Below are 13,408 nucleotides of genomic sequence, written 5' to 3'. Positions count from 1 at the left end.
TTATGGAGAGGAGGGGCCCTGCCAGGGCCGGGAGCCAGGATGCCCAGTCTGTGAGATCCCATCCTCTCCATTGACGGATACTTTCCCGTTGTCTACGTTGAATTCTTTCCTTGAGTTCTTTAACCTTAGTCCTGACTATTCCTGATTGGCTTACGAAATAGCAACATTCCTCCCCCAGAAAGATACAAGTCCCTCCTTTTTCTGAAGTGAGGAGATCGAGGGCTCGCCTATTTTGGAGGGACACTGCTGCCAGGGAGTTTATTTGGCTTTGTCAGGTTACCAGGGAGTCTGCCATCCGTTCCTTGTCCAGCTTGTTGGTGCAGTCTCTCTCAGTCCAACAGCAAGAAGCAAGATCAGGGCTATGACACCAGTAAGGGGCAAGGGCTGGCAGAGTTGCATCCGAACCCCTGGGCTCAGTCCACACATTGATTCCTCAAGCTTCTGCCGTGCACAGGCCAGCCAGCTTCTGGGGTGTGGCTGGAGCAGGGCTGGAGATCTCAGGGTCCAGTGTCTTTTTGAGGGTCAGTTTAAGCGGGTTGATTGGATCTGGATCACTTCTCCAGGTTGTGGATTCCCCTGAGTTGGCCTTCTTAACTCTGGAGTGATGGACCCATGGGGTGATACCTGAAACTGAATCCTCTATTTGGTTGTATATCTGTAAAGTCCACCTCCAAGTCTTCGAAAGGTGCGGGTTTCTGATAACTGTCAGATCAGGTTTAAGGAAGATATGGTTTGCATATTTAGAGATCCATCCTGTTTTCTAGTTGTTTAAATAATCATATGCCCATGGGGTCTTATTATTATCCCCACAGAATAACAAGCACAGATTGTCTATACATGAAATACTGTAACAATTTTTCTGAAATTTACCTCAAGTTGTCTAGTTTAGGCAAACAACAAACATTTAAAGACAATCATAACTAGAATTTAATATCCATAGTGGTGCATTGTTGAAACATAGTTTTTCTCTCTAAAAACCCCCCTTTCCAGAGATAGCCAAATTGAGACCAATGCATTTGTAGAACAAGTCCAGTCTTAACAAACCTGGCCTAATTATTTACGTAAGCCCAGCAAGAATAGCGATTTATCATGAGGATCTTTTAAAGTTTGCTTTTCTGGAACCTTTTATAAAGAATCTCCAGGTTGAACTTTTAGTAGCCTCTCCAGGCCAGAAGCCAAGCCAAATACCTGCCATCAGACAGGCCTGCAATACCTGTAGAATTGGGCGAATTCCTCTTCATGAGGTCCCCAAGATATCCTGAGGTTCCTGCACCTGCCAGGAAGTGACCTTCTTTACTTACTCACCTGGTGAAGCCGCTGGGAACTCTGTAAGCAAGGTATCATGTCAACACTTCCAAGGGGCTTTATGGCTCCATGTTTCATAAAGCCAACCATAGTTCCTTAAACCTGTCTGGTCATATCTGAGTCTATGAATGTCACTCTCAAATATGACATTCCAATCAAAGCCTTGGTAAACTAACCAGTATTTCCAATGGTGACCTGTTACAAGATGAACAGATTCTTATTGAACTTATGCAAACAATTGTAATTGCCATGAAAGAAAGAATACTCACTGAGAGTTTTTGAATTTCAGGGGAGTTATGTAGAGAGAAAAGATAAATGCTTCAGCTTACAAATGAATACTTTATGACATTTCTGTATATCATAGATATCTTAAGAGAAAGTTTCCTTAATCTGGAAGAGCAAACATTAGACAACCAGCAATATTTTCAACAAGAATCACAAAACTATAATCTTCCTTAGTTCATTTAATCCTATGTTCCTAATTCTTGTTCAATTTGAATTCAGCTTTTTAGTTCTGGAAATTCTTACCCATTTTAGTATTAATCTTAAAGATGTCGAATACCTGTATTTGTCCCCAAATTCCTTTTTATAAATCTCGTTGAAGAAGAAACACATTTTGTGAGAGAATACAAACAATTATAAATGACAAAATCTCGGGGCTCCTGGGTGTCTTGGTCAGTTGAGCGTCTGACTTTGGCTCAGGTCATGATCTTGTAGTTCGTGAGTTTGAGCCCTGCATTGGGCTCTGTGCTGACAACTCAGAGCCTGGAGCCTGCTTCAGATTCTGTGTCTTCCCCCTCTCTCCCCCTCTCCCCTGCTTGTGCTCTGTCTCTATCTCTCAAGAATAAACAAACTTAAAAGAAAATTTTTTAAATAAAATAAAATAAATGACAAAATCTCAGGCACAGACATTGTTAAAGATCTGATGAGAGTTCATTATGATGCAATTGACAAAGAAATTCGGTTATTTCTGTGACACATAACATTTCAAGTAATCAGAATATTAAGTGATGGCCTTATACCAAAACATCAAATAACTTTAGGACTTGAACATATATTTCGGCAGTTACAACATTTACCTGTGCAATACAACCTAAGGTTTACCATTGTATGACAGTGCTTTTCCAAGTAACTTAGCATCCCAAATAAAAGGGCCTAATTGGTAAAAAAAAAAAAAAAAAAAAAAAAGACTTCGTTTACCATTTAAATCCTGGGAAGTTTGTTAAAACCTTAGGAAGTTATAAGTACATCCCAAATAGGATTACAGATCATTACAAATCTTAAAACTTTATTTATTCAATCAAGGTGAAAAAAAAAGATCCTAATGGTGAATGTATAGCATTATATAGTTGTTACCAAAACCTAGCTCCTTTAACATTGAGAAGTTTTAACTAAGTAATCAAAGACCTGATAAAGATACAACCTAAAACTTTGGTTTTCCTGGAAGACAAACCTTTGTTTGCATTGTCTTATCAAGAACAGATCAACAGTCCAAGAAAACTTTGTCATTTGAGCAGAGAGAAAAGCAGAATTTCAACCTTATACCAGTGTACTTGTAAAATTCCATTCATCTCAACCTTAGTCCATCCTGAGCACACATAAAATTCCTTTCCAAAAATTACCCTTCATGAACCTTCTACAACTTTGCTTTGCCTTCAAACTTTGTCCCAAAGTCATTTCTCTCCAAATAACCAGTCTCATTTAGGACAAAATTACTTTCTTCTACCCTCAACAAAAATGTATTTCCATTCCTTATATCTTTCTTACATACCTTCTACTTTCCTACATACAGGGTTGCTTTCTTTATTTCCATCAGTCTTAAGTACACTTAACAGAATTTTAACTCTTAGGAAACCTTAGTCTCCAATTGAGGACTTAGTAACCAACCATCAGAATTTTTTTAGATGGTGAATTCATGAACCAATTAAGTACAAAGCATGTTTTCCAATAGGTTCAAATAGCCTTAATTTCTCTGCAATAAGAAGTTAAAAACACAAACCTATGTTCAGTAATCAAAGCTTTAGCAATTCATTCTATTTGGAAAAGACCTATATGTCCAAAGGGGTGCACTTTACTCTTCGACCTTGAGGATGGGAGGAGGAACCAATGGTGCCTGAAGCACTGAGGGGGATACAGGACCCAGTTATGTAGACCACATCCAAGTTGGTGCAGAAACAGCAGGGGGAGGGGAAGGCAGAAGAGGCAAGGTGCCAGTAGAAGGCAGAGAAGGAAAACCTAATTCAAAACCTTAACTCAGACAGAGGAGCAGACGCCATGTTTTTTCCACCAAAGTGGAAATATGGAGTCCACATCAGACAAGAGAAGACCGGGAATTTCCCCGAAACAAATGGAGTTTCAGCAACTGCTTGAGCTGCTCTACCAAATTAACTGAATCCAAGAAGAGGGTCATGGAGAACCAGAGATTTATAGCCCTTCAGTCAGAAGCACAGGTAACATCCTAGGCTTGCTTTTGGCATCTGAAAGTGGGGGGGGGGGGGGGAAGTCCTGTGGGACTGAGCCCATAGTCTGGGGAATCTGATGATGTCTCTGGGTAGAGAATGTCTGAATTGAGTTGAGCTATAGGACACCCAGCTGGTGTCAGATAATTGCTTGTATGTATGGAGGGAAAACCCACGCATGGAAATTGGGTGCAGAAGCTATCTTTAGAAAAACATCAAATATCTTAAAAAAATTTTTTTAAATGTTTACTAACTTCTGAGAGAGAGAGAGAGAGAGAGAGAGAGAGCACGAGTAGGGGAGGGGCATATAGGCCTGAAGCAGGGCTCGAACCCACAAACCGCGAGATCATGACCTGAACCAAAGCCGGACGCTTAACCGACTCAGCCACCCAGGTGCCCCAAAACATCAAATATCTTAATACTATTTTCAATTCTTTCCTAAGGGAAAAGAAAAAAGGAGTAGGGAAATAACACAATTTGTTCCTAATACGTGTATAACTATATTTATTTATTTGTTTGTTTATTTTGAGAGAGAGAAAAAAACAGTGGGGGAGGGGATGGGGGGGTGGGACAGAGGATCTGAAGTGGGCTCCATGCTGACAGCAGAAATCCTGACACAGGATTCATGACATGAATCGTGAGATCATGACCTGAGCTGAAGTTGGAGGCTTAACTGACTCAGTCACCCAGGCACCCCGTATATAACTTTATTTAAAGCAGATACAAAAAAATAATGAAGCAGATACAGATGATAATACCGTCACAGAACAAGAGCGGTAATCCAAAGGCTCTCCAACCGCTGGCACCATGAAACTTGCCTTTGAGCACACATTGCAGTCAAAGATCCAGAACTTAGCAGGAAGCAAACTTTTGCTTTTTTGAAGCAAATTTAGCCAAAAGATCTGTAGACACAAAACAATCCTAATAGTAAAAACTTGAATCATCAAAAACTAAATGTATAATATGATTTTTTTAAAAAGACCTATCCCTTAACTCTCTGGACAAAGGAAAAGATTCTGGGTTTTTAAGTTCTTCATATAGGACCTCCTTGGAGGAAATCTTCTTTGGGCACTGTGCAGGAATCCACTTCTGAGAGAAGCCCAGAATCATGGGACTCCTCAGCTTGCCCAGTTGGAGCAGGGTAGCTCTGGGGTGCAGAAGCCTTGGTGCCAGACTACCTTCTTCAAATCCCAGAACTTCTACTTATAAACGATGTGACCTTTGTCAAAGTACTTATCCTCTCTATGCATCAGTTTTCTCAGTTATAAAATGGGGATAGTAATAGTATTCGTCCCAGGTATAAAGCCCTTAAAAAGAGGATAAAATAAATCTATAATAAATATTAGCTAAGCTATTACCATCTGATTATAAAAAATGTATATGTGTGTGTATGTGTATCTTTAGGAAAAGAAAAAGACTTCATCTTTTTTGGAGAGGGGCTGGGACATGGATAACCAGATAATGTGCTAGTATAATTTTCTTCTGACTTGGAAAACCATTTAAAAGTGCATTTTGACATGTCATATATTAATAGCAGGCTCAACTTGCTTTGTCTCTGTCCAGAGATAGTACCAGGGAGAGAGATTTTAAGGAAGAAAACAGGACTTGGTGGGACTTAGTAAAAGAATGGAAAACCTATTATGGGGGCTACGTAACTGAGAAAATGATAGTCTGTGGAAACTAAGGAAAGGTTATTTATCTGGAAGCAGGGTATACTTAAAAAGTATAGTGATATCCAGAGGAAAAAATGTTCAGAAACGTGTAGCATTAGTACGACAGGACAAATGCACCCCATATGGCAGATTATTAAACTCAGGAAGGAACAAGGACCAAGTTAGAGGACTGGTCAGAGTTCAGAGTTTAGAGGTTAAGTGTTCTGGACTAAAGAAACTCAGTTTTCCACATCAGTAGTAAGGTCTCCAGATATGGCTTCCTTACTCCTGCCTCTGTCAAAGATTCAGGGAGCATATAACCCTCTGCTGGGTTATTAGTAACCTGAGTCAGGCAGCAAAGCATTATGAGGCACCAACTGCATACCAGGCTCTGTACTGTGAAAAATAATAGACTTATTCCTTTGTTGCCCAATCTCTGCTTCTGGCCACTTTTTTGGCCATGAGGGAGGGAGGAAAATGTGTGTCTCTAATTTTCCATAGCCAAAGCCCTTTCCTCTGCCACTCATACTAGGATTTTACTTTTAGGGTAAAGAGAAAACAAACAAACAACAAAAAAACCCCAAAAGGCTATGTCAGAGACAGCAGTAGAAAGAGGATCAATTGACAGCTACTATTTCAACTAAAGAACACAGATTATTTCAGACCCCCAGTACTCCACTCCCTACTCCCCAAAGAAGACACAAGAATGAGGCACAACACCTCTGCAGCAAAATCACATTGATTTTGGAGCTTTCTTTAATTTTTAATTTTTTTAATGTTTATTTTTGAGAGAGAAAGAAAGTACAGGGGAGGGACGGGGGTGGGGCGGAGAGGATCTGAAGTGGGCTCCATGCTGACAACAGAGAGCCCAGTGTGGGGCTGGAGCTCATGAACTGTGAGATCACAACCTGAGCAGAAGTTGGATGCTCAACCAACTGAGCCGCCCAGGCGCCCCTGGAACTTTTATCTTCCATAAAAAGTAACACTCCAGAAATGACAGACTAGTAGATTCTTACTTCTAAACAGACCACTTCTTGAGATGAAAAAACATTTAAAGATGTTTCTTCAACTGTGTCTTGTGAAAGCTTGGCTCAAGACATCCTTCCAGCAGTTTTCTTACTCAATTCCTTTATCTTTCAGCTCTCGTTTAACACGTTTCAAATAACCAGGATCAGGGTAGCCAAACCTGCAGAAGGAAAAAGCCCTTTAGCTTCTTCACAAATGGTCTTAAATCTGTACAGTAGATTCCTGGCATTAACATTCAGTGTTGCAAACATTGAAAACAATCTTAAAGACAGATGACTTATAATCACTTGTAAGTGTGTAGAGGTGAGTCATTTAGCTGGTAAGTGAGCATAGCTGTCTGCCCAGGATCTGCCTTCAAACAAGATGTTTTCATTTTCAGCTCATTGGTAAGCAGTCACTTTCCTAAAGTCATACTATACTATATTTTTATGGAGAATAATAATTTTCTACAGGAGAATTTTCAAATTTGGTAAATTTTCAAAAGTCTCAGGATGCATTCCTTTTTTTTAAAGTTCTTTTTTATGTTTATTTTTGAGAGAGGGATAGAGTATGAGTGGATTGGGGGGGGACACACACACACACACACACACACACACACACAGAATCCAAAGTAGGCTCCAGGCCCCAAGCTGCCAGCACAGAGTTACTAGCACAGAGCCCGATGCGGGGCTCGAACCCATGAGGAAACTGGACAGCTATATGGAAAAGAATAAAACTGGACCACTTTCTTACACCATACCCCAAATAAATTCAAAATGGATTAAAGACCTAAACATAAGACTTGAAACCAAAAAATTCCTGAAAGAAAACATAGGTAGTAATCTCTTGGACGTTGGTCTTAGCAACTTTCTTCTGGATGTGCTCAGGCAAGAGAAACAAAAGCAAAAATGAACTGTTGGGATTACAGCAAAATAAAAAGTTTTTGCAATAAAACAAAAAGGCAAAATACTGAATGGGAGATGATACTTGCAAATGATAAATCTGATAAGAGATTAACATCCAAAATACATAAAGAACTTATTACAATTCAACACCAAAAAACCCACACAAATAACCTGATTTAAAAATGGGCAGGGGACCTGAATACACATTTTTCCAGAGATATATAGATGGCCAACAGACATACAAAAAGGCACTTAACATCACTAATCATCAGGGAAATGCAAATCAAAACCACAGTGAAATATCACCTCACAGTTGTCAGAATGACTAGTATCTAAAAAAACAAGAAACAAAGTGTTGACAATGATGTACAAAAAAGGGAGCCCAACAGGTGGGAATGTGAACCGGTGCAGGCATGACGGAAAACAGTATGGAGGTTCCTCAAAAAGTCAAAAATAGAAATACCATATGATCCAGTAATTCCACTGCTGGGTATTTACCCAAAGAATACAAAAACATTAGTTTGAAAAGATATATGCACCCTATGTTTATTGCAGCATTATTTATGATAGCCAAGATATGGAAGTGACCTAAGTATCTATAGATAAATGGGCAAAGAATATGTGATATGTATCTATATCTATCTATATGTATATACACTCTATAGCTATGTAATAGAATATTACTCAGCCATAAAAAAGGATGAAATCTGCGGCACCTGGGTGGCTCACTTGGTTGAGCACCCGGCTTTGGATCAGGTCACGATCTCACAGTTTGTGAGTTCAAGCCCCACATCGGGCTTGCTTATGTCAGCACACAGCCCTCGTTGATCCTCTCCCTCTCTCTTTGCCCCTCCCCCACTTGAGCTCGCTCTCTCTCTCTCTCTCTCTCTCTCTCTCTCAAAAATAAATAAATATTAAACAATTTTTAAAAAAGGATGAAATCTTGCCATTTGCAACAACACAGATAGACCTAGAGATGATTATGCTGGGTGAAATAAGTTAGAGAAAGACAAATACGCCATATGACTTCACTTACACGTCAGATCTAAAATACAACACACACACACACACACACACACACACACACACACAGAAACAGTGTCACAAATACAGAGAACAAATTGGTGGTTGCTGGAGTAAGGGAGGCTGCTGGTTGGGGGAGATAGGCAAAAGAGGTGAAGGGACTAAAAGGTACAAACTTCCAATTGTAAAATAAATTAAGTCACAGGGATGAAAAAAATACAGGGAATATAGTCAGGATATTATAAATATTACGTCTATAATGTATATAATATACATTATATTATGTATATAATATATATATTGTATATATATGTAATATAGTCAGAATATAATAACAACTTTGTATGGTGATAGTAACTAACTACACTTGTGGTAAGCACCACCTAATGTACACAATTGTGGAATCAACAGCTGCACACCTGAAACTAATATAACATTGTATATCAACTATACTTCAAAAAAAGACTTTATCGTATCCAATCCCACTGCTATACAGTCTCCTTATAGCCACATCCTCAAATTGCCATATTTTATAACCTCTAAATCCTATTTAGCAATCATTATGTTTCAGAAGGTTCTCACTTTTGCGGGCCCCCAAAACGGGATGTTTTGTGGTGGATGTCATTCCATGTAATGACATCTGAGATTCCTAATACTCGAGACTCCCCCACCGTAAAAATCAGCTTTTGGTTAAAGGCCCTACGAAGCAGTCTCAAAACTTCGGTTCCTTCCTCATTATTGGGCAGGTATGCTGTTCGTTGTATTCCAGAGTATGCCTTTCCTGGGTTTGGGTGCTTTTCCTGTATGAAGACAAGAAAATATCACCTGAAAACACTCCCATGTCTAAATTTTACTCTACAGATAGACATGCTCATTTGTAGATAAGGAAAATCAAAAACAAACAAAATATTAAAGGTTTGTGCGTATTCCCAATAATTCATATATCTCCTCTCTCCCTACATTCATGCTGGAAACACTATTCATCTTCTGATTTGCACCATTCTAACACATAATCACCACTCACTCTTTCTCTGCCTTAATAGACACAAAAGATACCTAAGTTATAAGCAAACATTGCTACCTTTATCACTATTTAAAGCCCTTGCATATATAACCATGAAAATAATACCCTGGGAAATCCAGTAATTGGCAAGAGAACAGTCTCTTGCTCTGTAATTCTGGAACATACTGGATAGAAACCCATGTACCTCAAGAAACACTTACTGTTTGAATGCCTCCTTTCATGTTATAATTAATCACAATGGAGCCACAGGATTCATAACCTGGAAGTGAGTCTTCTAGGACAGTGACAGTCATGGTTCCCTCTGGCTGATTGCCTTTCTGGATACCATAGGAAGTCTGGCACACAGGACAGACCGGTTTATAGGACATGGCTTTGTTGATACAAGGGGAGCAGAATGCGTGCTTGCACTTGGGTAGCACTTCTTTGTTACTAATCATGTCCATGCAGATGCTACATATGTCCTCTTCCTTGTCCATGCCTGACGCCCCAGAACCGGCAGAGTGCTGGAATGTGGGTGAAGCTGTTTTTGAATCATTACTGTCAATGTCCATGGATGTTTCATGGTCCTCATTCCATTTGTCTCCAGCTAATGGGGACATCCCCACTTTTTTAAAGATAGACTGCTTTGCCTTTGCAAGGTGATCTGGCAATCCAATCAAAGTCACTGACTCTTGATTCAGTACAAAGTGTACATTTGGATGCTTTTTCCTAAAGCCATCAGCAAACTTGGTCCCATGTAAGTGCATTCTCTCTTTGCCCAAAGGTTTCAGCGAAAGAACTTCTGTCATCACTTGACATGACACATGTTGACAGACATCAATGAAACTTGCATAAGCATGGGCAGACAGATCTAATTCCTTGTCCTTAGGTTCAAATAGGATGCAGGTTTTCTCAGTGTTTCCTGAAACCTTACATTGAGTGTCATACTTTTTTTCTATCTTTGGTATCTCCTGGAGTATTTCAGCTTCTAAAAGCTTATACTGAAAAGTATCAACTTCAATTCCATTCATCATGCATCTGGGGGTTGATATTTTCACAGGTCCCATGACAAGACTTTCAGAGTCTTTCAGAGCAAAAAAATATCTGGCAGCTGAAATGTCATCTTGGGTCCCAAGGAGAGTTAATTCTCCTCCTTTCTCCTTTATAAGGAGCTTTGTAAACCGATGATTCAATTCCTGTTTGATTTTATTTGCCTGCTTACTGTCTGCGAAAGCAACACATTGTTGCTCCAGAAGTCCTACAGTTTTCTGAAATTCACTGACAAAAAACTCCTGAGCTGCTCTGAGGTCACCTGGTTGATTCGAGGTGAAGTCTAAATAGACTATGTTCGAACTCTGCTGGATTATTATTTTTACACCAAATCTGTTCTGTATTGAGTCCATTTTATCAGGATAGATAAATTGGAAGTATTCAAAGAAAGGCAAGGGAATTTCAAAATGGCCACTTCTTTCTTCTGCCCTGTTTTTTGGTTCAGGGGAATAAGGGCAGCCGTTCTGGTGCTGATGGACTGACTCCTTCTCTGTTGTCAAAGAGGAAGATTCATGTTTCTGCCCCCTTTCCCGGAGTTGCTTATTCAAGAAGTGATGTATTTTTTCAATATCTCCGAAGGTACCACACACCTTCTCAATTCCATTGTGCCCTTCCATCTTTTTGATGTTGGGGCAGATGGTGGTTATGTGTTCCCTCTGCTCTTTAGAGAAGAGGTCACAGTTCAGGTCAGCTGTGACACTAAGAAAGATCTGAAATTTTAAAAGGAACAAACAAAATCTCTCAGACATCAGCTCAACAGTCTCCTGTCAGGACAGTGTCTAGAGACCAGACAGATAGCCATTATGTCTTCCCTTAGCAGAGAGGGTGACTGCTTTCAAACCCTTTTTGCGGAGGATGCCGTATGCTACAGCCCAGAGGTTCTCAGCTCTGTCTGCACATTAGAATCACCTGGGGAATGAAAACAAAGCAAAAGAAAAACAAACCAACAAACAAACAAACAAAAAAGCCAAGGACCAGGTCCATCTCCAGAGAGTCTGATGTAACTGTAGAGCCTGGGCACGAGGCGTATTTAACAAGTGACGTGGACAAGAATTCCGGATTCTAGAGCCTCCCACTCTCTCCGCTATTGGGGAATGGAGTGAAGGGAAGGTACTTCTGCTCTCGGGCCAGCAGCTGTGGTTCTCACAAGAGTCTGTGAGCTTGGAAGGGAGTCATAAATCTGAAAAGGATGTTTTTTCCTATTCTTTTTTTTCCTATTCAGTTTTTTCACTTCTTCAATTCCCCTCCTTTTTAAAAACAGAAACAAAAACAAAAATTAAACACCTAACTGCATGCAGTATTGCTGGGCCCTCTAAATCCTGTCCTTTGAGAAGCTCTAATATAGGACAAAAAAACAGCAGTTAAGCTAAAAAGGACAGAGGCAAATTGAATGTAATCGAAAAGCCAGATTTCTATGATCTGCTCCCCTCAAGGTTTTTGCATGTGCTATCTCCTCCACATGTAACGTCCTTCCTCCAGATCTTCTTTCAAATGTTTCTCTGAATGCGGCCACTTCTTACACCTCCATCAGGACCACCCAGACTCCAAGCCACTGTCATCTTGCTCCTGGCCTGCTGCAAGCCCTCCTAACTGGGCTCTCACCTCCTGCTTCTGCTCTGGCCCCTTCTGAGGACACTCAGTCCTCCACACAGCAACTGTTACATTACATTTAGAAATGTAAATCAGATCACCCTACTCCCCTGGTTCAAAATGATTGATCAGATGAATCCCCTAATATTGAAGTTAAAATCCAAAGTCCCTACCTTCATCCCCCCAAAACCTGACTTCTGGCTACTTCTCCCAATTCCTTTCCTGTCACTCTCTTCCTTGCCCACTGCCTTTTAGTCACACCTGTCTCCCTCCTTGAAGCCTTGGGGTTGAGGATAGAAGCTCCTGTCTCAGTGCCTTTGCACTTGTGCTTCCCTCTGCCTCAGACATTCTTACCTCACTTAGTTAGCTCCCTTACTTCATTCATGTCTCTACTCAGACACTATCTCATTTGAGAGGTTTTTTCCTGATATCTTATTTACAACAGTGGTCTCCAGATCCTGTGACAGTGCCTGGCACACAGCAGGCAGTTGATATTGATTGGTTGAATGACTGCATGGCTGGCTCCTTCTCATCACTCAAGTCTCAGCCCAAACGTCATCTCCTCAGAGAAACTGTCTCTGACTTCTGGTCAGAAGCAGCACCACTCCCTGCCCCTTCCTCACCCTGGCCCTGTCACCCTCTAAGGCAAAACCCTATTATATTTTCTTCATAGCACATATCACTGCCTGAAATTATTTTACTTATCTTGTTTACTTGCTTCTTGTCTTTCTATGTACCTCCCCACCCAGCAGGGACCTTGTCTATTGTGCTCACTTCTATGCCCCAAGGCCTAAAAGAGTACCCGCCTCCAAGTAAGTCTTCAGCAAGTGGTGGTTGGATCAATCATGAAAGATATGGTGAATGGAGAAGAAGGTGCAGGAACATACCCACCTCCTTCTTTCAGTCCTCACCTTTTGGACACAGGAATCCACGGCATTAGGAATATGTTCTTTGTTTGGATGCCTCTCACCAGAAGCATCTTGTGACTGTGCCAGCGAAGATGTTCTGGGTCTTGCATTCTTCTCTGTTGGATTCTCAGTGGGCTCCAGAAAAACAGTCACAAGTTTGTTGTCAACCATAATTTGATGCTTTTCTTTCTTCAAGACTCTCTCTTTAGCTTCAATGGAAACATTTAACACATACATACACATGGGAAAGGCTTCAAATAAACCTCTTATTCGCGCACCTGTACCCTGCCCCAGCAGATTCCCAGGAAGGCTGCTCCCTGCATCCTGGAATGGTGGACTGATGACAGGGCATCTGTGCAGGAGCTATTCAAACTCTAACGGGGGCAGCTGTAGAAATGAAAGCTCATGATAATGGAATACAGTCTACTCTTTAAAAGTCGCGTTTCTGAAAATGTCTCCAACTTCCCATTTTAATGATATGGAATAATGTTCATTATATAAAGTTAAG

General features: G+C 40.5%; 1 protein-coding gene across 1 annotated transcript; it reads right to left on the bottom strand.

Moving 5' to 3' along the window:
- Positions 1-4,457: 4,457 nt before the first annotated feature.
- Positions 4,458-12,897, bottom strand: DTX3L (deltex E3 ubiquitin ligase 3L). Its single transcript, XM_003991695.6, has 3 exons — positions 9,574-12,897; positions 8,932-9,149; positions 4,458-6,602 (listed from the first exon to the last, which is right to left on the bottom strand). The coding sequence occupies exons 1-3, from the start codon at positions 11,149-11,151 to the stop codon at positions 6,533-6,535; spliced, it is 1,866 nt and encodes a 621-aa protein (XP_003991744.2). The 5' UTR covers positions 11,152-12,897; the 3' UTR covers positions 4,458-6,532.
- Between the last annotated feature and the right edge of the window lie 511 nt (positions 12,898-13,408).

Source organism: Felis catus, chromosome C2 (genome assembly GCF_018350175.1).
Source record: "Felis catus isolate Fca126 chromosome C2, F.catus_Fca126_mat1.0, whole genome shotgun sequence".
In the NCBI taxonomy this organism is placed as follows: domain Eukaryota; kingdom Metazoa; phylum Chordata; class Mammalia; order Carnivora; family Felidae; genus Felis; species Felis catus.
This window is presented reverse-complemented; position numbering and strand designations above follow the sequence as displayed.